This window comes from Eptesicus fuscus, chromosome 6 (assembly GCF_027574615.1).
Source record: "Eptesicus fuscus isolate TK198812 chromosome 6, DD_ASM_mEF_20220401, whole genome shotgun sequence".
Classification (NCBI taxonomy): domain Eukaryota; kingdom Metazoa; phylum Chordata; class Mammalia; order Chiroptera; family Vespertilionidae; genus Eptesicus; species Eptesicus fuscus.
Genome location: NC_072478.1, coordinates 4227326 through 4254877, shown reverse-complemented (window position 1 = coordinate 4254877; position 27552 = coordinate 4227326). Strand labels below are relative to the sequence as shown.

Below are 27552 nucleotides of genomic sequence, written 5' to 3'. Positions count from 1 at the left end.
TGAAGAAGTGCCAGGGAAAGAAGCAGTGCTCAGAGGACCGTACCGGCCCCGGTGGGAGTGGGCTGGGAAGCTGGCCTGCGGCATGGCCCGTGGGGTCACTGAGACTGCTTTTTCGTGTTTGAGTGGGATGGGTGGGGCCGAGTCCTCAGCATGGAAATGAGGGTGGGGTTTGGTGGTGAGAGTTTTTGGAAGAGAAAGCGGGATGAGAAATGGAAACCAGCCTTTCTGTTATTTCTAGGCATTAAACAAGTGAGCTCATCTAGTCCCCATCACCACCCGAAGCAGGGAAATCAGAGCGCTGTCCAGACAATAAAACAAACTTTATTCCCCCAGAACGAGTCCTCTCCGGAACGAGGCCCTGTCTGAGCACACACGTCTGTCCCTCTGCTGCCATGCTTCCTACAAGGCTTCCTTTGGACTCGTTCGCATATCTTCCTCGTCATCCTGAGTATCAGTGGTTTGCAGTTAATAGCAGCCATTGTTCAAGATAAAAACCGCACACCAACCACAGTGGATTCGATCACCCGTCCCTCTTCCACTTGAAACACTCAGGGAGCAGCGACTTGGCCTCAGGGCCAGGCGGGGCAGGGGTGGGCAGGGGCGGCAGCAACAGGCCAGACCCACCCCGTCCTGTGCAAGGGCTGAGCACTTCTGTGGCTCCTTCCTTCCGCTCACAGCCCCAGAATCTTCCTCAGGCGCAAAACATTCCACCCTGAAGAGCCCCGTGGGAATCTTTCTCACTAATTATTTACCCAAGACCCACAGTCCAGCCGCCTGCTGGGAAGGTGACTTGTGTTTCACTGGATAAATACAAATATTGTTTTGAATAGAAACAGGGGAAGGACATCTAAAGCTAAAACTCCGAGGAGCCTGCTTTTAGTTTCCGGTGAGCACTGGGGTCCCCGGATCGGGAGGGTAAGTCGCCTCCTCGTGGTTCAGCCCTGTTGGCGCAGGATGAGGTTCTGAACCAAATCTGGATCCATCTCCCCAAAGGCCTCTGTAACCACTTACATCTGAAGAGCAGGTGGGATGCCGAGACCTCAGGGGCCGCGGGGACGGGGCTGGGACTTAGAGGCCAGGCAGCAGGAGGCGGAGGCCGGCGGTGAGAAGAGGCTGGGCGGGACCTGGGGAGGCGACCTGGGCGGGTGCGCGTGCAGCAGCCCCCACGCCGCTCCGCTCCGCTCCGCCGCCCTCCCCGCAGCGCCTTGGTCGGGCCTCGCGGAGCCCGTGCTCACGCGCGCAAGCAAACGAGAACTTGCAGGCAAAGGGCCACACCAGTTCTCCCTTCACGATGACAAACCCCTTCCGGAAATCGAGCAGATTCTTGTCTCTGACCCGCAGGCGTGGCCCTTGTCACAGGCCCCCTCCCGGAGTGGCCTCGAAGGCTAGTCCTGGGCCCGTGGCCACACCCTGTGCCTCCCCGGCCCCGGAGTCCGAGGAGGCGCCCTCTCCAGCTCTGTCCACGCCGGCCTCCTACTCCACCCCGCCGTCTCTCTCTCATCTGGGCTCACATTGCATGAGTTCGCGGGGGACATCCATCAAGTTTAAGTGATACTACAGCTTTCGGCTGGTTCTGAAAAGGAAACTGGCCCCGCAGAGGTTTTGAAATTTCCCTCCTAAGACACGGAGGCTCTACATTTAAGAGAGGGCTACTGGCACTTAAAGAGAAAAAGAAAAAAAAGACCCATAACTTAAAAACAAATTGGGAAACGGCCCTCAAAGCTTCACGCTTTTTCTATTCCAAGGTCAAAGATGTCCTTGGCGCAGTGACTAGCTGTCCCTGCAAATGGTCACCCACGCGCCGCGCTGCCGAGCAGCCGGCTGGGACCCCCGTTTCCGCGGCCGCGGAGGCCAGGGAGCCCGGGACAGCTCCCCACGCCCGCCCCGCTCTCGGGAGCGGCGCCCCGTCTGGGTCCCACCGCAGCCGCAGCCGCAGCCGCAACCCCAGCCCCACCCGCTGCCTGGCCGCGCCCCACGCAGGCGCACGGAGGCCGGGGGCGGGGCGCGGCGGGGCGGGCCCGGCGGGGGGGCGGGCCGGTCGGGGTGTTTCCGTTGCCTGGAGCTGGAGCAGCGGTCCGAGCGCCCTGCTGGCATCCCTGACCGCCTCGCCGCGCGCCGCACTCGCCGCTCTCCCGGAGGCTCCTGCTCCTGCTCCCTCTCTTTGGTGAGTGCGCGCCCGGCCCGGGAAGGGGCCCTCCGAGGGGAAGAGGGGGGCACAGACCCCGGGCGGAGGGCGATCCCCGGCCGCGGAGGGCGGGTCTGCCTCCGGGAACCAGCGCTGGCCCCTGTCTTGCAGGCCCACGTCCCTTCGTGTCTTCTCCGGACCTGAGCAGTCGCCATGGCGCAGGTAAGGCCGTGCGCCCCGCGCAGCGCCCCGGTTCAGCGCCTTGGTCAGCGGCGCCCAGGGAGCTCTAGAATGTGTGAGAGCCGAGAAAGTTTGGGAGTCAAGAGACTCTGCCCCGGGGAACGTGCACGTCCCTGGGCCCCTGCCGGTCCGCGGGGCTCCCTCCCGCCGGTCCCGGACCTGCCCAGCCCCGCGGGCGCGGCCCGGGTGACGTGGCCGGGTTTGCGCTCTGCCTCGTCGCGAGTGAACGTGGAGAAGGGGCCTCCCCAAAATCCGAAGAGTCGCTAAAATTAGAACCAGAGCAGGAACAGCCCAGCGCGGTCATGTGAGGGGAACGCATTTTTTTTTTTTTTTCTGGCTTCCTTCGTTTTTTTCCGCCAACTTTCCTGCATTTTAATGCCGTGGATGGGCGTCGGCTTTCCCTGCTGAGCTTGCCCGGCTTTCCCCAGTTGCTCAACCCAGTTTTACTAAAAGGAACTGTTCGTCTCAGGCACTGATTTTTTTTTTTTTTTTTTTTTTTTTTTTTTTTTTACCATGCAAAACATGAAACAGAAAAGCCGCTTAAGTAATGAACTCGCGGAACGAGTTCTGAATTGAATTTCGCTTGGGTCTGTTTCAGAACGGGATGACCTAATATCAGCTTTCTTGTCTCCTTAACATTGATCAGAAATGTAGGGAAGAAAGTCGTGTGGTTTATAGAACAGGCTTTAAACATGGACCACGTTACGCCGTCTTTTGTGAATGAAACATCGCTGCCTCGCAGCCCCACCCAAAACTACTCTTACAGACCTTATCCTTCCAAATGGCTTGTCAGAGTCCAGGTCATTTTTTTAAACAAGCGTTTTCATTACTCAAACAATGCCCTTTCTCACTGAGAGTCTTTTTTAAAAAATCAGATTAACTTATCAAAATTGAGTTAGGTTTCCTAGCCCTTTCCAAGAGAAAATGGGAGGATTAAGATGGGTTGGCAACTATTAAATTCACACAGTACTCCATTCTTACTTCCTCTTTTGCACTTAAGAAATCTTACAATAAACCGATTCTTAACGTTACTTCAAGTGGAAACTTTGGTTTAGGTTCTTCCCCATGGAAAGGATACTTTTATGTGGAATTAACTTTCCTGAGAATAATTTGCCCTCTCTTGAAATGCTGGTGTGGTGATATAAATGATGAGTGAGCAAGTTTCAAAGAATAATTCTCTTTATCCTTGCTCATTTGCTGTTTCTTGAATCTCTCCTGTACGTTTTCCCAGCGATGTCTGAAGTTTTTCAATCAATGCCTTTTAATTATGTAGACACTTGACCCAAGAGAGCATCAGTGAGCACATTTTCCCGGTGCGGACATTAATACCTTCAAAGAATGGAACTAGTGTAAGGGCCCTTTTCTGTACAGAACATGGGAGAAGGCTGGTTTGTATTATAAGATGATGTATGTGATTTCTATGTCAACATAACACCAGGCCTGTTTCCAATCAAAGCCACATTTTTTAGTTATCATGAAAGTTATAGCTATTAAAGATACAGTGTTGACTTCACACTGGCTTTGTCATTAGTTATCCTTGAGAGCCATTCAAGCAAAACATTTTGGTAAAATATGTAATATTGCGATGGACTTTGGTTGTCTGTACTTGCATTATGGAATTGACTTTCCTGTCTGCATGTCCTCTGGCCCCAGGGCACCTGAAGGGGGCTTCCTTCCGTGTCAGGTTCAGACCGTTTCCGGGGCGGTTCCTCGTGTTGACCTGTGGGTGTGGGGACCTGAGACCTCACTCTGTGGCCACCTGTAGTAGACTCATGCGATCAGATGCCCGAGTCTCTCCCAGGTGCACATTTTAGCAATTTAAAACATATTAAAAATCAGTGTCTCTTGCCCAGCCGGGTGTAGCTCAGCGGTTAAGTGTCGACCCAGGAACCAAGAGGTCACCGGTTCGATTCCCGGTCAGGGCATATGCCCAGGTTGAGGGCTCGATCCCCAGTGGGGTCGTGCAGGAGGCAGCCAATTAATGATTCTCTCTCATCATTGATGTTTCTATCTCTCTCTCCCTCTCCCTTCCTCTCTGAAATCAATAAAAATATATTTAAAAAAATCAGTGTCTCTTTTTGAAAAATTAATATGTAGCCTTCCACAGTGGCAGTTTTTAAAAAATTGATTCAGAGAGGAAGGAAGAGGGAGAGAGAGATAGAAACTTCAATGGTGAGAAAGAATCATCGATCGATCGGCTGCACGCCACACCCCACACTAGGGATTGAGCCCGAAACCAGGCCATGTGCCCTGACCGGGAATTGAACCGTGACTGCCTGGTTCATAGGTTGAGGCTCAAGCACTCAGGCATGCACAGCGGCAATTCTTCATGTTTATGAACCATCTTCCGAACCAGTGTCTTCTCTTTCTACTTAACATTGGAACCTCCCGATTTGCTCCCATGGGTTTTCCATCTCACTAGTTAGCTAGAGCCAACTTTTCCCACAGATAGTCTAAGTTACTTTAAATACATTCTGCACTCTTGGTTTGGAAAAACAAAAAATCAAGATTTGGCTGTATTTCATAGATGAATGATCTATTTAACACATTTTCATTCAATTTAAGGCTTTTATCTTTAATTTTCTTTAAGGTGATGGAACTTTAAAATATTATACTGGGGCCGTCAGAGCTTAGTTTCATTTATAAGGTTGTTTATAAAGAGTGAACATATTCAAGGGCAGCAGGAATGTCATCAAGGCAAAATCAGGCTCCATAATTTTTCTAGAAACTTGATGAACATCGGAGTTCATGATGTGAAGGTTGGATTAGGAAATCTTGGGTTGGTTTGCAGTCCCTGAGCCGTGGTGATTTACAAAGGGCTGGCGTAGGGGCAGGGGCAGTGTGGGCGGGGAAGCTGCGACCAGGCTCAGTCCAGAGGCGATGCCCGCATCTGATGCACTTTCCAGGCCCTGCACCCGAAGTCCGATCCCTCGGTGGCGAAGGATTTCCCCTCGGGTCTCAGGTCAGGGTTATCCGATACCCCTGGCCTGTGCTGCTTCCGCCTAGTCTCACTCAGGTCCCCATTCCTTTGAGTCTTGTCTTTGTTTTGGATCCTTTGGAAGAACTGGATCCAAAAGGGCTTGGCTGCATTGCAAGCCCTGAGTTCCCTGGCAGTCGGCCCTTCATGCCCTCCTGGCAGCTCCTGCCCGGGAGACCTGCCCAGTGGCGGGCGAGTTAGAGGTGGCCGTCGGTGATGACTTCTCTTAGTGACTTAGAAATTTAACGTGGTAGAAATGTCACAACATTTTTACATCATAGATCCATTCCTGGAGTAAATTCTACTCCTGTAACCTGACTACTATTCTAAAACTTCACAAACACAGCAGTTGATTAAAAGATAAATAAATTAGGACTCCTGAGACCTTTCTTTGCTTTACTAGAATGTGGTTTTTGGACCCAGCCTTTCTGTGTCTTTAAATTCTGTGTAAAGAGCAACCCTTCCCTTGCTCTTTGGTTTGATTTTACCCATTTTATTTTGGCGTGCCTGGTCTGTGAAGGCAAAGAACTTTCCAAAAAAGCCAACAAAATGATAGAGCTGGAGGAGCGGGTAATTTTGAAGGTGAGCGTTTAGAGTGAATTGTATGTTTGGCCAGGGATTGTCTGAGAATGTGTATAGTTCCCTGTGAGGGCACTGTGGCCGGGGACGCGGTGGCTGAGGTGACAGCATGGCTGAGGGACAGCACCTGGTGCATTGAGCTCTCCCGGGGGAGACCCGATGTGGGCCCCCGGCAAGCGGGCGCACAGGACGGAGGGAAGCCCTGTCTGAGTCACGGGAAGTCACCCTGCCCAGCGCAGCCCGCTCCGTGTGGGCGGGGCGGGCGGGGGCAGGATGTCCCCACGAGGGCTGTGGCCTCTGACTCACGTCTGTGACTCACGTCTGGTCCCTATGGGGCTTTGCTAGCGTGGACGGTGACTCTGGCCGTATGGAATGTAGCAAGTATTTCCCAATTTCTAGAAAGCTCTCTAGCCAGCAGTTACTCATTCCTCCTTCAGAGCTAGTGGCTGAGGTTCTGAGGACACTTCTCTCCCAGCTTTCCCCGGTGTCCTTCATCTCAGGGGTCACAGGTCTCTTCTTTTTAGGCAAATCTCTGCTGTCTCCTCTGTCGTTCACCTCACCCCTGCGTTAACGGCTCTGTTTGTAACTCCTCCCTAGCCCTTAGACGGGAAAAGTGTTTTTAAGTGTGTTTTTAATGTTTTACTTATTTGTTGATGAGAAGGAAGAAGGAATGCATCAGGAGAGAGAGAGAGAGAGAGAGAGAGAGAGAGAGATATCTGTTCCACTTACTGATGCCTTCATTGTTTGTTCTTGAATGTGCCCTGACTGGGGATCTAACCTGCCACCTTGACTTCTCTGGTCGACGCTCCAGCCAGCTGAGCTACCCGGCCAGGGCCCGAGTCTATTCTTAAAAGCATGCTTTAATAAACCACCGTTTGTAAGATGGGGGCTCCCGGAGATGTCCGCCTTCTCTTAGTCCCCCGCTCCCCCCCCCCCCCCGCTCCCCCTCCCTTCACTGCTTGGTGTCTCCAGTCCATTGTTCCCGCCGCCAGGACCCAGTCTCCCAACCCAGGCCCTGTTCCCCCAGCCCCCCTCCTTTTCTTCCTCTGTTTTGGACACGTTTCCCTCCGGCCTCCATGCCAGGGCCCTGGTGAGCCGTGCAGGTGCTGGCGGCCTTCCAAGGGCAGGTGACGTCCCCTCTCCTGTGCTCTGGTTTCCGTCCCGCTTCTCCTGTTTCTGCCCTTGGTGACCGCCTCCTCCCCGGCTCCAGTTCCCACCCACGTGCTGTCACTCACAGGCCTGCTGTGGGGAAAGGAAAGCAGCCGCCCGCTTCCCTGCCAACAAGGAGCCGGCCTCCTGCTTCCGTCTGCCGGCCCTGACCCCGTCTGCCGGCCCTGACCCCGTCTGTCCGGCCCTGACCCCGTCTGTCCGGCCCTGACCCCGTCTGTCCGGCCCTGACCCCGTCTGCTGGCCCTGACCCTGTCTGTCCGGCCCTGACCCCGTCTGCCGGCCCTGACCCCGTCTGTCCGGCCCTGACCCTGTCTGTCCGGCCCTGACCCCGTCTGTCCGGCCCTGACCCTGTCTGTCCGGCCCTGACCCCGTCTGTCCGGCCCTGACCCTGTCTGTCCGACCTGACTCTGTCAGTCTGGCCCTGACCCTGTCTGCCAGGCCCTGACCCCGTCTGTCCGGCCCTGATCCTGTCTGTCCGGCCCTGACCCCGTCTGTCCGGCCCTGATCCCGTCTGTCCGACCTGACTCCGTCAGTCTGGCCCTGACCCTGTCTGCCAGGCCCTGACCCCTTCTGTCTGACCTGACCCCGTCTGTCTGACCTGATCCCGACCTGACCCCGTCTGTCCAGCCCTGACCCCGTCTGTCCGGCCCTGACCCTGTCTGTCTGTTCCTTTCCACCTCAGCGGCTCCTGACATGGAGTCTTCCACCTTCTTGTGCTGGTAGCTCTTCACAGTCTTCCCAGGTTTGCAGGGTCCGTTTTGTTGTCTCCACCGCTGCCCTGGTAACTGGGTGCTGAGTGGCTGCTCCTCCCGAGTCCCTGAGGGCTGGCCTGGAGCACGGAGGAAGCCAGCATTCCTGAGCTGACCTTCCAGCGCCCCCACGGGACCTCCCCTGGTTGTTGAAACACTCACCCTTCACCAGAGCCGCATTCTTCCTGGTTTCATGCTTCTGAAACACCTCCCTGCACTTCTCCACTTTTCCGAACCTGCCTGGTGTCGTCACAGGCCACTTTCAAGGCATTTTGGGGAAATTTTTCCCATTTCTTCCCACTCTTCCCACTCAGTCCCTCCCCGAGTGCTCATGTCACCCCGGAGAACCCTCTGTGTGTGTCCTACTCAGTCATACCCTCTTGGCTGTAGAGGTCCCAGCATTTTCCTAGTGAGTGTACAGTGCCCGGCATGTGGGAGGCATTCAGAAATGGTTGTTGCTTAGCCGGCATGGCTCAGTGGTTGAGCATCGACCTATGAACCAGGAGGTCAGGGTTCGATTCCCGGTCAGGGCACATGCCCTGGCTGCGGGCTTGGCCCCCAGTGTGGGCAAGCAGGAGGCAGCTGATCAGTGGTTCTCTCTCATTATTGATGTTTCTATCTCTCCCTCTCCCTTCCTCTCTGATATAAAGTATATATCCTATATAATAAAAGCCTAATGTGCAAATCAACTGAACGGTAGAGCTACTGGTCGCTATGACACACACTGACCACCAGGGGACAGATGCATAATGCAGGAGCTGCCCCCTGGTGGTCAGTGTGCTCCACAGGGGGAGCACTGCTTAACCAGAAGCCAGGCTCACAGCCGGGGAGTGCAGCTGCAGTGCCGGGAGCCTCTCCTGCCTCCTCTGCGGTAGGAGGTAAGGAGGGAGGGGTCCCAGACTGTGAGAGCCCTGGACTGCGAGAGGGATGTCTGACTGCCGGCTTAGGCCCAATCCCTGGAAGGGATCCCAGGTTCTCACACTGGGAGAACGCGTGTGTTTCCTCGTTGTTATGACGATGCTGGTGGTGCCGGCAGAGGGTTTGAAGCAGCCCCACTAAGCGGCTGCACGTGGCCCGAGAGCAGCCCCACTAAGCGGCTGCACGTGGCCCGAGAGCAGCACTTTCCCTCCCAGTCCGGATGGGCCTTCTTCCCAGCCTTCCCAGCTTATCTCCTAAGCGGTGCTCCCTGTGACCATGTAGGACCACCTGATGTTGCCCGTATCAGCCGCCCGGTTTCTCGTGGCTCAAGCCGTGGAACCAGGGGAGGGGACCTGTGGCTCTTTGTGCATCTGCCGTGTTAGACAGCTTGGTGGGGCACATTTCCCGGGGAGGTGGGGGGAGTGGAGAGCTTTGACGTAGCTTCCTGGCCTCCCGATGAGACTCGGGGGATGGGCTGCCCCTCCCCTTCCCTCGCTGGCCACACCCTTTCTTTAGCTCGGGGATGAGGAAGGAGCTGCTGCCAGCCTACGCGCCGGCCTGGCAGTCATGCGGGAAACAGCCCTTCCTCCGGGCTGTGTTCTTTGGGCCCCAGGAGCACAGCCCTGAGGTCCCCTGGAGAGTCTCAGGGTGACTCCTGTTGCGAGGAAGGACGAGGAGTTTCTTCTTTCCTTGAATGAGAGGAGGGACAGGAGAGAGGGTTATCCTGACCCCGTTATGGTGGTGAGGGAGACTGTTCAAGACGATTGCAGTGGGGAGAGAGTGGGTTCGAGTCTGAATACAGCGAAGACACTGGGGGTGCAGTAGGGGAGGGGTCAGCAGGTGGAGATTACCGAGAAGGGACACCCAGGGCAGGGGGTCTTGCTAACCTGGCCCAGGAGGGTTCTTGCTGGAGACAGCCCATGACTTACTCCTCAGAGGGGGGCGTGAGGGCCGGACAGATGTGGAGGGCGGGGCTCTCCCTAAGCTGACTCAGCAGGTCCCTGCTGCCCCGGGGAGGGACCAGGCCTTGCCATTAAGGGGCTCAGAGGAGCCGCCTGAGGGGGTCAAGGATCTGTGCGCTGCTCTTTCAGGAGGCGGAGCTCGGCCCAGAGGAGCGGCCGCCAGCTGGCCTTGGCGCTGTGTCCTGTGGCTGCTCTCGGCTTCTGTGTTGTTTGGCTGGTGTAGGATGTCGCTGGCCAGTGCAGCGGTTGGAGGCTGGGGTGGGGAGGGGGTGACCGGGCTTGCCTGTGTTCATAACCCAACACGTGTGATTGCAAACCCGACGGGGGTCCTCTCCTCCCCTTAGGGTCCCTCAGTTTCAGGTGGAACCCTAAGGGGAGTTTGGAGGGACTTTGGAGACATTTGTGGGTAGAAGGAAATGCTGCAGCCTCCCTTTATCGTAAGGTAAATGTTTGGCTCAGTGTTAGTAGCCTTTTTCCGCTAAAGATCGGCTGATGTACAGGCATGAAATGTGCTGATGCTTTAAGTGCTGTGTGTATGATCAAAGGATGGGTAGCAGGAAACCGTAGAGAGAATCTCCCACAATGCACCTTTGTCATTCAAAGATTGCCTTCTTCTGGCGCACACATTTCCCGTAACTTCCAGGTGTTGCCAGATTACCTTAAAGTCCCTAATAAGAAATAGGGCTAGATGCAAAGTCCTGTAATGAGAGCATGGAGCACCTGGGGTAGGGCTTCCAGCTAGAATGCGGGCTCCGCGGGCTCCTGGATCAGGGGCCAGAGGCTTCCTGCGAAGGGGGCCTGGGAGGAGGTGAGTCAGGAGGTGGGAGTGGGGGGGTCCTCACGGGGCCACGCCCCAGGGAAGCGGCCTCCGGAGCCGGCCTCCGGCTGCAGACCCTGAATTGTCCTGCTGCTCCGCCCATTTCAAATAGGATGACTGCTCCTGTGCTTGCTTTGTGTAGAGTTACTCACACTGTGAATAACGCCCTGTTCCCGCCTCAGGCTCTCAGAGGCACCGTGATCGACTTCCCCGGGTTTGACGAGCGGGCGGATGCGGAAACCCTCCGGAAGGCCATGAAGGGCCTGGGTAAGGCCCCCTTCCTTTTGTTCTAAAGAAACGGGACCATTGTTTTCCCAAACAACACGTCATCGATTCACAGGAGGATTGACTTTGGAATATTTTGATCTGGAGAGAGGTGCACTGAGATAAGGGAATCAAGCGCCTGACCCCCCCCCCCCCCCGCCCCCCGGTGTTCAGTGTCTGCACTGAGCAGCCGCGGTCTGCAGCCGCCAGCCAGCTCTTCTGTGGCGGGTGACGGGCAGAGGAGCAGACCTGCCCCAGGCCCACCCTCTGCGGTCTTCCCTGTCCGTGCCCAGCACCACCCGCTTCTTCACGCCTCCTCCATGCCCGTCTCCTCTGTCCCAGCCTCCTTGCCAGCCGCTTAGTAGCCTCTGTCCTCAAGGATTTCCACATACACTGTTCCCCGTCCCCAGGCCCCTGCTCCCCGTCCCCAGGCCCCTGCACCAGGTGCTCCCCGTCCCCAGGCCCCTGCACCAGGTGTTCCCCGTCCCCAGGCCCCTGCACCAGGTGCTCCCCGTCCCCAGGCCCTGCACCAGGTGTTTCTTGTCCCCAGGCCCCTGCACCAGGTGCTCCCCGTCCCCAGGCCCCTGCACCAGGTGTTCCCCGTCCCCAGGCCCCTGCACCAGGTGCTCCCCGTCCCCAGGCCCCTGCACCAGGTGCTCCCCGTCCCCAGGCCCCTGCACCAGGTGCTCCCCGTCCCCAGGCCCCTGCACCAGGTGTTCCCCGTCCCCAGGCCCCTGCACCAGGCGCTCCCCGTCCCCAGGCCCCGTGTTAGGACCCACCTTTCTCAGTGTGCCTCCCTTGGGGAGGGTCCCTGGTGGGGCAGGGGTGGTGGGGGGTTCTGGCCTGGCCAGGCCTCCGTGGTACCTCCACCCGCCTGTCTGACTCCTCCCCTGGTCTCTGAGCCGCGCTGTACCTGCTGTTCCTCCTGCTGCCCTTTCCTCTCTTCCCAACAGAAGCCCGTCCTCCTTCCTCCTGGCCTTTCGTCCTTCAAGACTGATGGCTGCCCCTTTTCCCAAGCCCTGCCCACCTCCTGTTGCTCGGATAACCTCCTTGGGACCCCACTTAGCGCCTGGGCCTCCCCTGGGCCGTGTCGCATTCTGCCGTAGCTCACGGTTGTGTGTGTCTGTATGTTCCCCTAAATAGTCGGTCACTTGAAACCGGGGTGTCCATCTTTGCCTCTCTCAGTCCCTGGAAGGCCCACGGCTTTGTGCGTGGGAATAGCCACTGTTTGCTGCAAGGAAACCGGTGCCCTGAGTGTGTGAAAGTCAGGAGTGTTTCCCGCCTGCTTCACAGTGACAGGGTCGAATGTGCTGGCAGTGTAACATCGGCTACGTGGTCAATGCTCCAGTTTATTTTATTTTTTAAATATATTTTTATTTTATTTCATAGAAGAAGGGAGAGGGAGAGAGAGATACATCAATGATGAGAGAGAACCGTTGATCAGCTGCCTCCTGCACATCCCCCTACTGGGGATCGAGCCTGCAACCTGAGCACATGCCCTTGACCGGAATTGAACCCTTCAGTCCGCAGGCTGACGCTCTATCCACTGAGCCATGTCGGCCAGGCTCAATGCTGTAGTTTAATGCTTTTCGTAACACGACATGTTGTATGAGGTGAGGCCCCAGGGCCCTGGGCGGGTGGGTGTGCAGCCAGGCCTGACTGAGCGCCACCCGCAGGCACCGACGAGGAGAGCATCCTGACCCTGCTGACCACCCGCAGCAACGCGCAGCGCCAGGAGATCGTGGCCGCCTTCAAGACGCTGTTCGGCCGGGTAAGACATGCCTCCCCATTCACTGCCGGCAGCTGCGAGTTTTAAGATGAGTTTGAAATCTGCTGCATTCTTTGGCAGAAATCGTGTATTTAACGATTCCAGCTTTCCTCCTCCCCCACCCCCATTTGCTTAATTAGCAGCTGTTGGTGAACAGTGCTCACCTGCTTGTCCCCACACATTGCCCTTCCTGCCTGAGGCTGGACCCCATCCCCCTGTGCCTCCCCAGGGTGTCCCACATGGTCCCATCCTCCCCAGGGTGTCCCACGTGGTCCAGGCTTCCCCAGGGTGTCCCACGCGGTCTCATCCTCCCCAGGGTGTCCCACGGGGTCCAGGCCTCCCCAGGGTGTCCCACGGGGTCTCATCCTCCCCAGGGTGTCCCACGGGGTCCCATCCTCCCCAGGGTGTCCCACGGGGTCCCATCCTCCCCAGGGTGTCCCACGGGGTCCCATCCTCCCCAGGGTGTCCCACGGGGTCCCGGCATCCCCAGGGTGTCCCACGGGGTCCCGGCCTCCCCAGGGTGTCCCACGGGGTCCCATCCTCCCCAGGGTGTCCCACGGGGTCCCGGCCTCCCCAGGGTGTCCCACGGGGTCCCGGCCTCCCCAGGGTGTCCCACGGGGTCCCGGCCTCCCCAGGGTGTCCCACAGGGTCCCATCCTCCCCAGGGTGTCCCACGGGGTCCCATCTTCCCCAGGGTGTCCCACGCTGTCTCATCCTCCCCAGGGTGTCCCACGGGGTCCAGGCCTCCCCAGGGTGTCCCACGGGGTCCCATCCTCCCCTGGGGTCCCGGCCTCCCCAGGGTGTCCCACGGGGTCTCATCCTCCCCAGGGTGTCCCACGGGGTCTCATCCTCCCCAGGGTGTCCCACGGGGTCCCATCCTCCCCAGGGTGTCCCACGGGGTCCCATCCTCCCCTGGGGTCCCGGCCTCCCCAGGGTGTCCCACGCGGTCTCATCCTCCCCAGGGTGTCCCACGGGGTCCAGGCCTCCCCAGGGTGTCCCACGGGGTCCCATCCTCCCCAGGGTGTCCCACGGGGTCCCATCCTCCCCAGGGTGTCCCACGGGGTCCCGGCATCCCCAGGGTGTCCCACGGGGTCCCGGCCTCCCCAGGGTGTCCCACGGGGTCTCATCCTCCCCAGGGTGTCCCACGGGGTCCCATCCTCCCCAGGGTGTCCCACGGGGTCCCAGCCTCCCCAGGGTGTCCCACGGGGTCTCATCCTCCCCAGGGTGTCCCACGGGGTCCCATCCTCCCCAGGGTGTCCCACGGGGTCCCAGCCTCCCCAGGGTGTCCCACGGGGTCCCGGCCTCCCCAGGGTGTCCCACGGGGTCCCAGCCTCCCCAGGGTGTCCCACGGGGTCTCATCCTCCCCAGGGTGTCCCACGGGGTCCCGGCCTCCCCAGGGTGTCCCATTATCCCCAGGGTGTCCCATGGGGTCCTGGCCTCCCAGGGTGTCCCACGGCATCCCGGCCTCTGTTCCCCAGCTCTCGGCATGGGCCATGATGCGTGTGGTCAGGACACAGGCACAGTCTCGATGGAGAGTGGCATTTTGACGATTCAAATGGAAATTAAATTTGTTATGAAATGAATGGGTGCCTACATAAACCACTTAGATGTCATCTTATCATTCTGCAAATTTTCATTCGTCCTTTCGTTTAGAAACAAATGCAAAGCCAAAAAAAAAAAAAAAAAAAAGGAGAAGCAGGTACTTTGAACCCAGTTTCCCAGGAGGGGTGGGAATCCTGCTCTCCTCCTCACCCTGAGCGCGTTTCCCACGGTGCAGGCCCCGTCGGGGGCACAGTGCGTCCTCTGTGACATTGAGAGGAAAGACCGATGTTCGTGTAGGACGGGCCAGATTTTACCCTTTGTCAAAATACATTTACGATTTTTTTGGGGGAAGTTTTTTTTAAAGCTACATGTGTTTCTCAGAACATTTTTTTTTAAAAAAACAGAATTTTATGTGTCCTTTTAAAGTTTTTATTTTTTTAATTCCTGAAGGAAGAGAAACATCTCTTGAGAACAGCGACCTTGACATGGAGGGCGTGGCCTTGCTTTCCCTCAAGCCCCGGCCGGGCAGGCGCAGCACTTAGAGCCTGGGCTTTGGCTTCGCTCCCCGCCTTCTGCTGGGGAGCCCTCAGAGCGCCCTCTGCTGGGGAGCCCTCAGAGCGCCCTCTGCTGGGGAGCCCTCAGAGCGCCCTCTGCCGGGGAGCCCTCAGAGCGCCCTCTGCTGGGGAGCCCTCAGAGCGCCCTCAGCCGGGGAGCCCTCAGAGCGCCCTCTGCCGGGGAGCCCTCAGAGCGCCCTCTGCTGGGGAGCCCTCAGAGCGCCCTCTGCTGGGGAGCCCTCAGAGCGCCCTCTGCCGGGGAGCCCTCAGAGCGCCCTCTGCTGGGGAGCCCTCAGAGCGAGGGCTGCCATTCACAGTGAAGAAGAACCGCAGCGTGTGCGCCCGGTAACGCGTCTGTGTTCTCTGTGAGCAGGACCTTCTGGACGACCTGAAGTCGGAACTGACGGGGAAGTTCGAGAAGCTGATCGTGGCTCTGATGAAGCCCTCGTGGCTCTACGACGCCTATGAGCTGAAGCACGCCCTCAAGGTACAGGCGGCGCCCACGCGCCTCCCCGATGTGGTGACCATCCCTTCTTCATAATAAAAATATTCAGTTATTCCTGCGAGGGTTTCCTGGAGAACAGAGCTGTGGGATGCCATCGGGGAGAGGAGGGAGGCAATTACTAGTGTGTCCTTTAATCCTTCTTGTATAGTTTACTCAATACTAGTGGCTATTTACATTAAAAATATATATATAAATATTGTTATTGATTTCAGAGAGCAAGGGAGAGGGAGAGAGAGAGAAACATCAATGATGAGAGAGAATCATGGATCGGCTGCCCCCTGCACGCCCCACATTGGGATTGAGCCCGAAACCCGGGCATGTGCCCTGACCGGGAATCAAACCAGGCCTCCTGGTTCATAGGTCGATGTTCAACCACTGAGCCATACCGGCTGGGTGCTATTTACATTTTTAACATTTTTACAGCCTTTTAGATCTTTTAAGCCTGTTTCTCATTTTGAGATGTGTCTGTTCAGGTTAGGTATTTTGTCTTATAAAATAGGAAGTTGGCGGGTTGGGGAAAACAGTATTGTTAATCATTAGAGGTTAAACAACGAAGCTTCGGGAATTTTCAGATCAGAAAGTGTTGTTACACCCTTCCTAGGAGTATCGGGTAAACTTGTTATACTGGCGTTGTGGCAGGTAACTCACTGCATGTGTCCTCGGGCGCTGGAGTATTGTGTCAGTCTGGCTACACTGAAACAGTGGTTTGGACCGATGGCACTGGAAACTTCATTCATTAGCAGCTTTGAGTTGGGAGGAAAAAGGAAACAGATTGAATAACAGAGAGATAATGTGGCCAGGGATTCTCCGTGGGAGTGGAGGGAAGAGGGGGGCCAAGTCAGGGCCTGCCTGGGCTCACGCCCGCATTTCCCTGCCGCGGCTCTTTGGGAACAAGCTGTCCAGGGCACTGGGGGCAGGTGTCTCTGTGGCGTGCTCTGCAGTGGTAGCAGCAGCTAAGGTTCTGCCAGAGCGTAAATCCAGGTCTTCCAAGGGCTTGATTTTTGGTAGAGAAACAGAGATATGAAGAGAATAATGCCTAAATATACTACCTTTTAAAATTAAGTTAGGTTATATCATTTCTTGTATCTTTTAATTTATCAGTGTCGTTATGGCTTTTATAATCAGAAAAAGGAAAACGGATTACAATTATTTTTCAAAACTCCAGAAAGCAAGTCCCAATCCTGTTACTGATTCAGTTCCTGCTCGCTGAGCCACGCTGCTCAGACGTCCCTGTGCGCCCACAGAGACCCGAGTTGGGGGCAGGGCTGATGTTTTGAGATAGATTGTTTACGTATCAGGGCTTCTCTATATAAGTCCATGTAAGAGTTATATTTGCATTATTTCAGCCTTTGTTATTTTTCCGTTCTTCATGAAAATGTTTTACTTTTGAACTATTTAGAATTAAGCCGATAAAATTGCAGGGTTGTGTACCCTGCTATCTCTGTATGCACACTGACATACAATGAAGCTTGTTTTTCGTTAGACAACAAGGGATAACATTGTCTTAGGAAAGAAAATTAATTTGAAGTTTCTTATTTCTGTAACCAACGGAACCCATGCAATGCAGTGAGTGTTATGTTGGGCACTCTTTATAATTCTGCAGTTTGGGTAATGTCTGTTCTAGGAAAATCACTTTCTTTTTAGTCTGTTGACACATTCTTTTTATTACAAATTAATCCCCACACAGGGAGCGGGGACGGATGAGAAAGTCCTGACGGAAATTATTGCTTCCAGGACCCCCGAGGAGCTCACAGCCATAAAGAACGTCTACGAAGAAGGTACAGGCTTCAGCCTGCGTTTCTCCTCTCCACTGCCCCCCCTTCATTTCTCTAGCAGCGGTTCTCAACCTTCCTAATGCCGCGACCCTTTAATACAGCTCCTCATGTTGTGGTCACCCCCAACCATAAGATTATTTTCGTGGCTACTTCATAACTGTAATTTTGCTACTGTTATGAATTGTAATGTAAATATCTGTGTTTTCCGATGGCCTTAAGCTCTACAGCAGCGGTTCTCAACCTGTGGGTCGTGACCCACAGGTTGAGAACTGCTAGCAGGGTCGATTAAGACCATCGGAAAACACAGATAGCAAACGGTTAAAAACCTCCCCAAGGAGAGGATGCAGAGAGGGAGGGGAGGGGAGAGGGAAAAAGGGCAGTTTTACTCTGTCAGCAGAGAAGCCTGCAGTCTCAGGCTGGGAAGATAAAGTTGCAGGTGCTTCTCATGAATTCTGGGAAGGGGCCCGTGGTCACCTGAGAGCCGTATTCCATGTCACAGTCAGGTAGCTCTTTCTGACACGGAAGGGTGAGCCGTGTGCCGCCCGTGGCTGCCGGGTGCCTCGAGGGCACAGTGCTGCGTGTGGTTCCCTGCCCGGCAGCGGCGCCCTGCAGGGGCTCTGGGTCTGGCAGCCTGTGGGCTGTCGCGAATGACTGGGAAGGTGCACCCGGCCTAGTTGGCCCTCAGGGCGTTTGCTGCCTACTGAGGGGTGACAGGACGTAGAGAAAGGGCAGTAATTACAGGACAATAAACTTCAAACTGAAGCGAAATACCCACAGTCTTTAATGCAAGAATTCACTCAGAGGAGAGAGGCTTTGGGTGTTGGGAGGGTCTTCAGGTGTAGTCAGGCGTTGGGCAGGGTTTCGAGACGGGTGGAGGGTAGGGGGTGGGTAGGGGGAGGAGGAAGGCAGTTTTGGTCGCCCCCGGCTTGCCGTGCCATGGAGACCGGGCTGTGGGAAGTGTGTGGAGGGGTCAGAACCCGGCCGTGTGGAGGAAATGCGTGTCCGGGTGGAGAGAACCTGAGCAGCTGAGGTTAGGCTGTTCGAGGGGGATTTCCTGGCGGGTCCGCAGGTTGGCCTTGGTTAAAGGCACAGCGCCTCCCGCGTGGGCGAGGGGTATGAAGGACCAGGAGGAAGGATCTGCCTCAGGTGGCCGCGTGTAAGCCAGGCAGATCCCACCCATCCAGGTGGGTGCAGGTGGGGGCAATGACTCCTAGGGAGACACGTGTGAAAGGCGTTGGGGTAGAGGGAGCGAGGAGAGTCCTGCGGGTTTTGTATTTGGGTAACGGATTGAAATAAACATGCAACGCTCTTGGACCTTTCTAAATAGAAGTTTCAGGCTTTTAAGTGTTGGCTGCTTTCAGATAACGATGACGTATTTAAATGCCTTGGAGTCTTGCCTCCTTCCTGCCGGGGCGCTGCGGGCTCCTGGGTCCGTGCTCCCCTGCCCTCGGCCGCCGGGGAGGAGCCGAAATGTGTGGCGGGCAGCGGCCTCGGTTAGGCGGTCCCTGCTCTCCCTCAGGGTGCACTTTATTTGCTGCGGAGGAAAAACACCCTGTTAGTGGAGGACGGCCATTCCCCGAGAGAGAAAACAGGACAGCGCAGCAGCTTTCCTCTGGTGTGCCGCACGAGTGTTCAAACATGCAATCCTGACCACTGAGCCGGGGGCACTGACCTCTCCCCTTGGACTGTCAAACGAAAACATGACAGCAGCCACACAGCACTCGCCGGCCGGTGTGAACGGATCAGGATGATGCCTCCTTCTGTGTGTGTCAGACTGGCAGGAAGTAGCATATCTGCTGGCGTGATTCGTTTATGCCGTGAGACGGGGGAGGTTGAAAACCGCTGGTCTGGAGGGCGGGAGACCTTTGGGACCGGAAGGAAGGGGGCAGTTGGCTCGGGGTCGCTTGCGCTGGAGGCTCTGGGTGCCGCCGTGTCCGCGGGCTCACAGCGACAGCGCCCGGAGCACTTGCGAGCGCTGAGTCATGGCTCAGGCGTGGACCGAGGGCTTCTGGGAAACCGAATGCCTCTCCGTCCGGCACTCACTCAGAGCCTTTGCTGTCACAGTCTAGAGCACTCAGAACGGAGGAGAGAACATTTATGCTACTCAGATACTTAATGTTTTTATTGATTTCAGAGAGGGGAAGGGAAAGGGAAAGAGAGAGAGAAACACCAGTGATGAGAAGGAATTATTGACCGGCTGCCTCCTGCACGCCAATCCCAATCACCATTTCAGGCTTTTAAATGCCGCCTGCTTTCAGATAACGATGAGATATTTAAGTGCCTGGGAGGTACCGCCTTCCTTCAGTGGCGGCTGCACGTTAGTAACCAGGGCTGTGGCTCCCGTGGTCCTGGATGGAGCCTGCAACCGGGCGTGTGCCCTGACCGGGAACCGAACCGCGACCTCCTGGGTCATGGGTCACGCCCGCTGGGCTGATTGGGCACGGCTTCCCGTGTCTCCTCCGTGGGCGAAGGGCGGGATCTCTCTCCTGCCGACGGAGCTGTAAGTAAGCCTGACGTTGTTCTGTTACAGAATATGGCTCGAGCCTGGAAGACGACGTGGTGGGGGACACCTCGGGGTTCTACCAGAGGATGCTCGTGGTTCTCCTTCAGGTATCGGTGGGCGCGCTGCAGTGTGGCAGTCAATCCGACGCCAGCCTGGCCTGATCCGTTAGGCGAGGCCACTTACAGTTCTGTCAGTCATTTCTGGTGCCTGCTGGGGGCTGGCTGTGTGGTGTCTGTTTGCGTCAGGCCTGACCGGAACTCCCCATAGCTAACGGGTAGTTTTCTGGGGTGTCACGTCCTCGTTTCCTCATAGAATGTAAAACCGAGAGGATCGGGTTGGGTTGGACCGCGGCCAGCAGGTGGAGCCATTTCCCTTTCCTGGAAACTCAGGGATGTGTGTTCTCTCTCGCAGGCTAATCGAGACCCCGACGCTGGGATCGACGAGGCGCAGGTTGAACAGGACGCTCAGGTGAGTGGCACCCGTGTGTGACGGCTGCAGGTGACATCGGAGTGACGAGGGCCCATGCTCATGACATCCTCCGTGTCGTGTCGCCATGGCCTCCGTCTGGTCTCTCAAAGCACAAGGCCCGTGTACATTTCTCTTACTTCGATGTGGCCCACAAAGTCTTCTATCCCAAAGCCGAGGTGAAGTGAATAAATGACATATAGAGTGAGGCGCACCGAGGTGCAGTTTTTCTGGGATCATGGGACACCCACAAAACGGAGAATTTGACAAAAACACTACCCCAGGTATTATTGATCCCCCTGCCGAGGAGGCGGTAGGTCTGGGCAGGGGGATAAGAAGAACGTGTTCTAGTGCTGAGTGGTGTTTAGTATACAGCAGGTGACAACTAATTGTAGGATGGGGAGGTTGCCCCCTCTCCTCTGATGGAATTCTGCCGAGTGGATGCCATTGTCACCGGTGTCAGTGCCGTCGCTCCGCAGAGCGCTCCCTGTCTGTGCGTCTCAGACTCATCGACCGGGTGCCCGGCCCCCGGGCCCTGAGGGGCACCTGTGCCTGAGGGCGGGCGGCGGACTGTCCCTCACGGGCTAAGATCTCCGTGGACAGGAAGCAGACAGCTCGGCCCTTCACAAGCGTGTGACGTGTTCTCTCCTGGTCCCCGGCCCGAGCGCGTCCTGTGTCTCAGGACTGGGTGAGCGTGCTGGGGAGGCCGCTGGCCTCGCACGCGTGCACGTGGTGCCGAGCTCGCCTCCTCCCCGCGCCCCTGTGCTCTCTCGGAGGCGGTGGCCCGGGAGGGAGGGGAGCAGGGCGCGGTGCTCACTGAGCGTGTGGGTGACCTGCCGCCCCGGCGTCCACGGCGGAGCCTGTGGAAACCGTCCTGCTCCGCAGGTGGGGACCTGAGGCTCCAGGAGACATCGGGGCCTCGTCTCAGGCCCACAGACAGGACCAGGGAGGGGGAGGGGGAGGGGAAGAGGGAGAGGGAGGCCAAGGCCTTTCTGACTCCGAAGCCTCGTACTTGGCACTGAGCCAGGGGTTCCCCAGCTGTGCTTGGGCAGATGCAGGGGGGGGGGGGAGGCCCCTCACCGACAGCCACGTGTGTGGATGCGGCAGCCTGGGGGGGGGGGCGGGGGGAACAGACCCGCCCATCAGAGCAGGACGCCGCGCGGCTTCTCAGCGTCTGCCGTCCATGAGGCGCCCTCATCTTATTGCGGGATTTTCTGCGAGTAGCTATAGAACAGATACCGATCCAGACACAGTTCTTCCACGAAAACCAGGATCATGCAGTTAAAATAGCCGTTTCCCGTGATTCCCGGCTGCAGGCGTCACCGCTCCCTGCCTGCGAGGGAGCCCCCCTCGAGGTGCGGGGGTGGTGGGGAAGCAGGGCTCCCGGCCGGCCAGCGACAGGGTGCAGGCCCCGCCTGTTAGAGTGTGTGCGTGTCTCCTCTGTGGGAAACGCAGTAGGTGGCTTTACGCCGCTGGTATTGTGGTAATTTAATTTCATGTATGTTTTCCTGTGTTTACAGCACTCTTCAGGGAACACGTGTTGTTTCTGTGAGGAGATGTGCAGGCTCTGCTGAGGGGTCTGAGCACCGGGTTCTAAGCTGGAGCTCAGGGCTGACCGCCGAGGGTCTTCCCCATTGTTGTTGTTTTAAAAAAATACTAGAGGCCCGGTGCACAGATTTGTGCACTGGTGGGGCCCCTTGGCCTGGCCTGTGGGGACTGGGCTGAAACTGGCTCTCCGACACCCCCCGAGGGGTCCCGGGTTGCAAGAGGGCACAGGCCAGGCCGAGTGATCCCGTGCACGATCGGGGCCGGGGAGGGACCACAGGAGGTTGGCCAGCCAGGGAGGGACTGCGGGAAGGCTCCAGGGTGTGTCCAGCCTGTCTCGCCCAGTCCTGATTGGCCAGACCCCCAACAGCAAGCTAACCTACCGGTCAGAGTGTCTGCCCCCTGGTGGTCAGTGTGGGTCATAGTGACTGGTTGAATGAATGGTCAGACACTTAGCATATTAGGTTTTTATTATATAGGATTTTTATTGATGTCAGAGAGGGAGAGAGAGAAACATCCATGATGAGAGAGAATCATTGATCAGCTTCCTCCTGTACACCCCACTGGGGATCGAACCGTGACCTCCTGGTTCATAGGTCGGCGCTTGACCCCTGACCCATGCCAGCCGGGCAGATGTTCCCCATTCAAAAGCACGTGCTCACAGGCCCAGGACTGACGCTCTTCATTTTTATCATTAAAGTAACTTCAGAATTGAGTGTAAAGATGGAGCTCATTTGTCTCGTGCTCTGGAGATGACCTGCAGTCTCTATCTCGAACACAGTGTGGCTGAAATGCCCACGTGCCCACGTGCCACGGCCGCCGCCTGGCCCCGTTTGGTGTGCCACGTGGGGGACGCTCGGCCAGGGCGTTCCTCCTGGCTCCTGGGTGTGCTGCCGGGAAATGCGTAACCGAGCGGGCAGCACGGACATTGTGAAGGTCGCTCCTCTGGGTTTTAAAAGTGTCCAGCTCAGTAGTGGGCTCTGGTTTAATGCTGACGTCTGTACGTACTGTCAGGCTTTCCGTAATTACATGGATCCTGGGAGGCATGCACTCCTTCCCTGTGCAGAGGTACATGTGGAACATGAGTGCCTGCCCCACCCACAGCCTCTGACATTCATGGTGATCTCGCAGCCACGGAGGAGAGGGATGGTCTGTGGCTAACGGTCAGGTGTGAAGAGAAATCAGGAAGTTACTTTCTACCAGGTGTCACTGAACACTGAGCAGGAGAGCAGAAAAGGCAGGGGACTCCGCCCCTGGTCCGGCCGCTCCCTCCCGGCCTGAGAGTGGGCGCTCGGAACTTGGCCAACCCCGCCGGGGCCCCGGAAAGACGGTCACGGCCTCACTGGGGACGCTCACCTCGGGCCAGTGCTGCCTTAAGCTCTGACCCATCCGTCTTCTGTGGCAGGTCATCCTCAGGGTCCCAAGTAGCTCCAGACTCAGGTCATGGGTTCAGAACAGGAAACATTAGAGTGGAAAAGTGCCAGACGAGGCACCGGGCGGGTTAATGTTCGGGGAGAGAAACCCAAGTGTGATGCAAGCGAGGAAGGAGCCGGGGACTGACCGAGCGGGACTCTTTCCAGACGCTGTTCCAGGCCGGAGAGCTGAAGTGGGGCACGGACGAGGAGAAGTTCATCACCATCTTCGGGACGCGGAGCGTGTCGCACCTGCGGAGGGGTGAGTGCAGGGAGACGCGGAGGGAGGCTGCGGTTACCTGCGAGTGCGCCTGTGGGATGGGTCCGCGCCTGCTTGCTTCTTGGGGACCTTGAGGCCTCGCGGCATTCTCTTCGCTGCTGCGGTAGCTTTTTTACAGCGAGAGCTCCTTGTCCGCCCCTCGCTCCAGGAGGCTCGGGGTTGTCGCTCTCAGTCACAGACCCTGAGCTGTGGGCCCTCCGGGCATTCCCTCCCACAGTGGTAACCTCGCCCTCTTCTCCGCATAGGTGGGCGCTCGATGTCTTCTCTGGGTCTTAATAAGTTGTCCACGATTTATTACATTGGATAGTCCGTGTGGCTCAGGCGCCACGCGGGAATGAGTTCCGGGGCAGATGGCGGGAATCCCTGCCGCAGTGGCCGGCGGCATGGCCTCTGTTCTCCGCCCCAGTCCTCCGTGCTTGGCTGTGACACCCTCATTGTCACAGGATGGCCGCTGTGGCCCCAAACGTAGCGACCGTTTTCACAGCGAGAAGAAAAGGAAGATGTAAATGAAAAGCATGGCAGCTTCTATGACTTTTAGTAAGGAAAGGAAGGTGTCTCGGAATCTTCCGGATTCCCCTGTGGTCCCACTGCTCAGGGGCTGGGAGATCAGTGAGCAGGACAGTCGCCGTCAGGTGTTCAGGGCCCTCTGAGGCTCGGACACCACCAGGCTCCGTCAGGAAGGAAAAGAGCTTTGTGTTCGGAAGGGCGACGCCTGGTGAGAGGAGGTGTCCTCTGTGGGCAGAGGGGGCCTCGTGTGCTGAGATCGTCTTTCTGTTCTCCAGTGTTCGACAAGTACATGACCATCTCGGGATTTCAGATCGAGGAAACCATTGACCGGGAGACTTCCGGAAACTTGGAGCAGCTGCTGCTGGCCGTCGGTAGGTAACTGTACGGTGTCGGTGACATGCGTGGCCTCGAGAGCTTGTCTGTGTCTGAGCACAAACACCGATTCCTTGCGAAAAGAAGAGCTTGTGAGGTTTGGGTGACGCAGGCGCCTGCCTTTCCCGTGTGATGTCTGCTTTGGAGGTGGAAATCCGTGATGGCCTGGTTAGCTCCTGTGGGAATACACAGGGGATGGTGTGAACATCCTTACTGCTTCCTGATGAGCCCGGAGTGTGAGTGTCATCTCGAGGCCGGTCCACGTTATTGCTGATGCTGCGGGACGCCATGCGCTCCCTGCCCCGTCCTCACAGCTCCGCGGCGGCTGAGACACGGCCCGATTTGGATGAACCGGGAGCTGTGACCGTGGTCGTTTGCAGATAAACGATGGGGAATTTCATGTTAGCTGCACATTCAGGGTAATCTGGAAGAACGGGGGAACCGAGTGGGTGCAGTTTCCTGTAGAATCACATGCTCTCCAAGTCCAGGGCAGGCCTAGGTGGTGAGGCCCAGGCCCGGCTCTCCCGCGGGTTCGCGCGGCGCGTCGCTGCACATGAGCGTTACGACGTGTAGTCACTGGTGGCTGGGCTCTGTCTAAGCCTTGGAAAAGAAGTTTGCCCCGCCCCATGGGAGGGTATCTTTGAATCATAAGGGATTTTCATCTAAACGTTCTGCAGCTCAGCAGCCTGAGGGCCGAGCGGCCGCCCCAGGAGATGGAGCGGGCAGGTGCCTGTCCGGGGAAGGTGTCCTTTCTGCCACCTGTTTACCTGGTGTTCCTCGGCCCCGTGGTGTGCAGGGTGCAGACAGAACACCTGTTACGATGGCAGGGCACAGTCCGGGGTTTGCAAAGACCAGGGAGGAGAGTAGTCCGTGTTACTGGCTTGAATGTACTGGAATGAGCCCTCCAGGATGCTTGTGGACTTTCTCGGGGCTGATGAAGGTTGTGCCGTAACAACCAACGGTACCAAAACTGCCAGAAGAGAGGGTGCTGGGAACAGTGGCCTCAGACCTGCCCCCGGCACTGCACCCCCTGCTGGTGAGCGGGGCCTGAGGGAACTCCCCCCCCACCCCTGTCTGGGGAAATACTTGGAGCTCAGCTCCCAGGGGGCTGCGGGAATAAACAGCCGTGGGCGTGAGGGGGCCTGGGACTTCTAATTAGTCCCTTTTAAAAATAAATATATTTTTATTGATCTCAGAGAGGAAGGGAGAGGGAGAGAGAGATAGAAACATCAAGGATGAGAGAGAATCATTGATCGGCTGCCTCCCACATGCTCCACACTGGGGATCGAACCTGGGACCCTTCAGTCCGCAGGCCGACGCTCTACCCACTGAGCCAAACCGGCCAGCGCTGCCTCGTCCCTTTCTGTCAGATTAGCACCTGACCTGATGTTCTCGCTCCTAGTGAAGTGCATCCGGAGCATCCCTGCCTACCTGGCGGAGACCCTCTACTACGCGATGAAGGCAAGTCCCCCTCGCTCGCCTCTCTCTGCTTCTTTCTCCGACTGCGGTTACGGATTAGGTGATGGCCTGGGGAGGTCTCTCTCCTTAAAGCATGTCGCTGCATTCCACTAACGGCTTTCCTCTGCCACGCGCCCAGCTCGGGTGCGGCGTCTGTAAAGGCTGGCCTGTCTGTCCTCTCTGCAGGGCGCCGGCACCGACGACCACACCCTCATCAGGGTCATCGTGTCCCGCAGCGAGGTTGACCTGTTCAACATCAGGAAGGAGTTCAGGAAGAACTTCGCCACCTCGCTCTACTCCATGATTAAGGTGAGGGGCCTTGCTCTGCTCCGAGTAGAAATCCACAGCAGAGCACGTGCACACGTGGCGGGGAGAGCCGGTTCTGTGCTAGGTTTCATGTGGGATGAAGTGCGGGGGGAGCAGTGCGGGGAGGCTGTGCAGGGGAGGCTGGGTGTGGGGGAGGCTGTGCGGGGGAGGCTGGGTGTGGGGGAGGCAGTGGGGGGGGAGGGAGTGGGGGAGAGGCTGTGCGGGAAGTCTGGGTGTGGGGGAGGCAGTGCGGGGAGGCAGTGTGGGGGGAGGCTGTGCGGGAAGTCTGGGTGTGGGGGAGGCAGTGGGGGGAGGCTGTGCGGGGAGGCTGTGCGGGGAGGCTGGCACGCTGTCCCTGGAGGCCGTGATGGCTCTGGTCAGGCCGAGGCCTGAAGAGCAGGGAGCCTTGGTTAGCAGAGGCCACAGATGCCACGGCAGACCCCCCCCTTGGCAGGGTAACAGCGTGTTTGCTCTCTCTGATCAGCTCCAGCGGCCTTTATGGCTCCTCCTGTCTCTCATATCTGAATTCCTTTCTAGTCTGTCTGTCACCACCTTGTCTCTGGTTCATGGTTCAGGAAAGAACCGACCAGGTCATAGGAGTGAGTCAGGGGCTGAGGTGTCGCTACCGTTGCTGTCCTTGTAACAGCATGGGCGCTGCTGCCTAAGTGCGGCTTAGGGCTTTGGCTCTCCCCCCTCTCCCCCTCCCCCTCCCCTTCCCTCCCCCTCCCTCCCTCCCCTCCCCTCCCCTTCTCTTCCCCTCCCCTCCCAGCCAGGTTAGGGTTAGGGTTAGGGTTAGGGTTAAGGCTGCCTCTTCCTCCCCCCTCCCCGCTTGGACAAAGGGGATGCGGCCTGCGTGCGGAGGCAGCCTTCAGCTCCCTGTGTGTGGTGAGGCGGCCGAAGGGCGCCTGAGGCCCGTGCTCTCCTGCTCTTGTGCTCTCGGAGCCTGAAGCGTCGGTCGCCACACACACCCGTGCCCGAGCCAAGCAGAGGAGAGCCTGGCCGCCCTGTCCTGGGGCAGAGCCACAGCAGCCAGGCGTCCGCGTCGCCCTCAGCAGGCGTGTCTGTGGGACACGGGCTCGAGGTGTCCAGACTGTGGTTTGAATGGGTGTGAGGGCTCCTGTCCTCTGACCCCGAGGGAACCAGCTTCTCTGAAGAACCGCGCCTTGGCGGGCCGAGCCGGGGAGTTAGACAGAGGCTGTGTCGGCAGGACACCCGTGACCTCCCGGGGTGACAGTCGGGGGGGGGGGGGGGGGGGGGCGGCCACCGCTGGCTGGTTCTCTGTTCCCTGCGGCCGCCGTGAGGGTGGCGCTCACGGAGAGCCTTTGGGTTTCAGGGCGACACGTCCGGGGACTACAAGAGAGCCCTCCTGCTGCTCTGCGGGGGCGAAGATGACTGAGGTGCCCAGAGGACCCGCCCGCCCGCCCCGCCTCAGCGCCGCTCACCGCTCCGCAGCCCCAGCGCCACTCGCTGCCTGACCCCTGCCCGACGCCCATGCCCCCACGCGTGTCGCAGACGCAGGCACGGGCTTCTGCTCACCCTTCCTCCCTCACTCAGACCAAAGCTGCCCCCGCGTGTCCCTGGAAGAGGTCAGACGGCCCCCTCACGCGGCCGTGGGTGTCACGGCGCTCACCGAGCGGCCGAACTGGACCAGCTGGAAGTTGGGGACCTGGAAGGCTCGTCGGCCGCTGGGCCACCAAGTGACACCTGGAAATCATGCGGTTGCCCTCAAAGGGTCCGCGAATAAACATTTCCTTCCCTGA

General features: G+C 57.7%; 1 protein-coding gene across 1 annotated transcript; it reads left to right on the top strand.

The window, feature by feature from the left end:
- Window positions 1–2038: 2038 nt before the first annotated feature.
- Window positions 2039–27552, top strand: ANXA5 (annexin A5). Its single transcript, XM_054717083.1, has 13 exons — window positions 2039–2164; window positions 2297–2347; window positions 10720–10804; window positions 12478–12572; window positions 15038–15151; window positions 16857–16947; window positions 19475–19554; window positions 19859–19915; window positions 23038–23131; window positions 23932–24027; window positions 25431–25489; window positions 25673–25795; window positions 27126–27552. Exons 2-13 carry the CDS (start codon window positions 2339–2341, stop codon window positions 27186–27188), a joined length of 966 nt encoding a protein of 321 aa, XP_054573058.1. The 5' UTR covers window positions 2039–2164; window positions 2297–2338; the 3' UTR covers window positions 27189–27552.

Excerpts from the sequence above, each read along its gene's own strand:
- ANXA5 (XM_054717083.1), top strand. Across the intron at positions 23,132-23,931 it reads CGTGTCGCACCTGCGGAGGG|TGTTCGACAAGTACATGACC; the intron begins GTGAGTGCAGGG and ends TCTGTTCTCCAG. Across the intron at positions 25,490-25,672 it reads CCCTCTACTACGCGATGAAG|GGCGCCGGCACCGACGACCA; the intron begins GCAAGTCCCCCT and ends TCCTCTCTGCAG.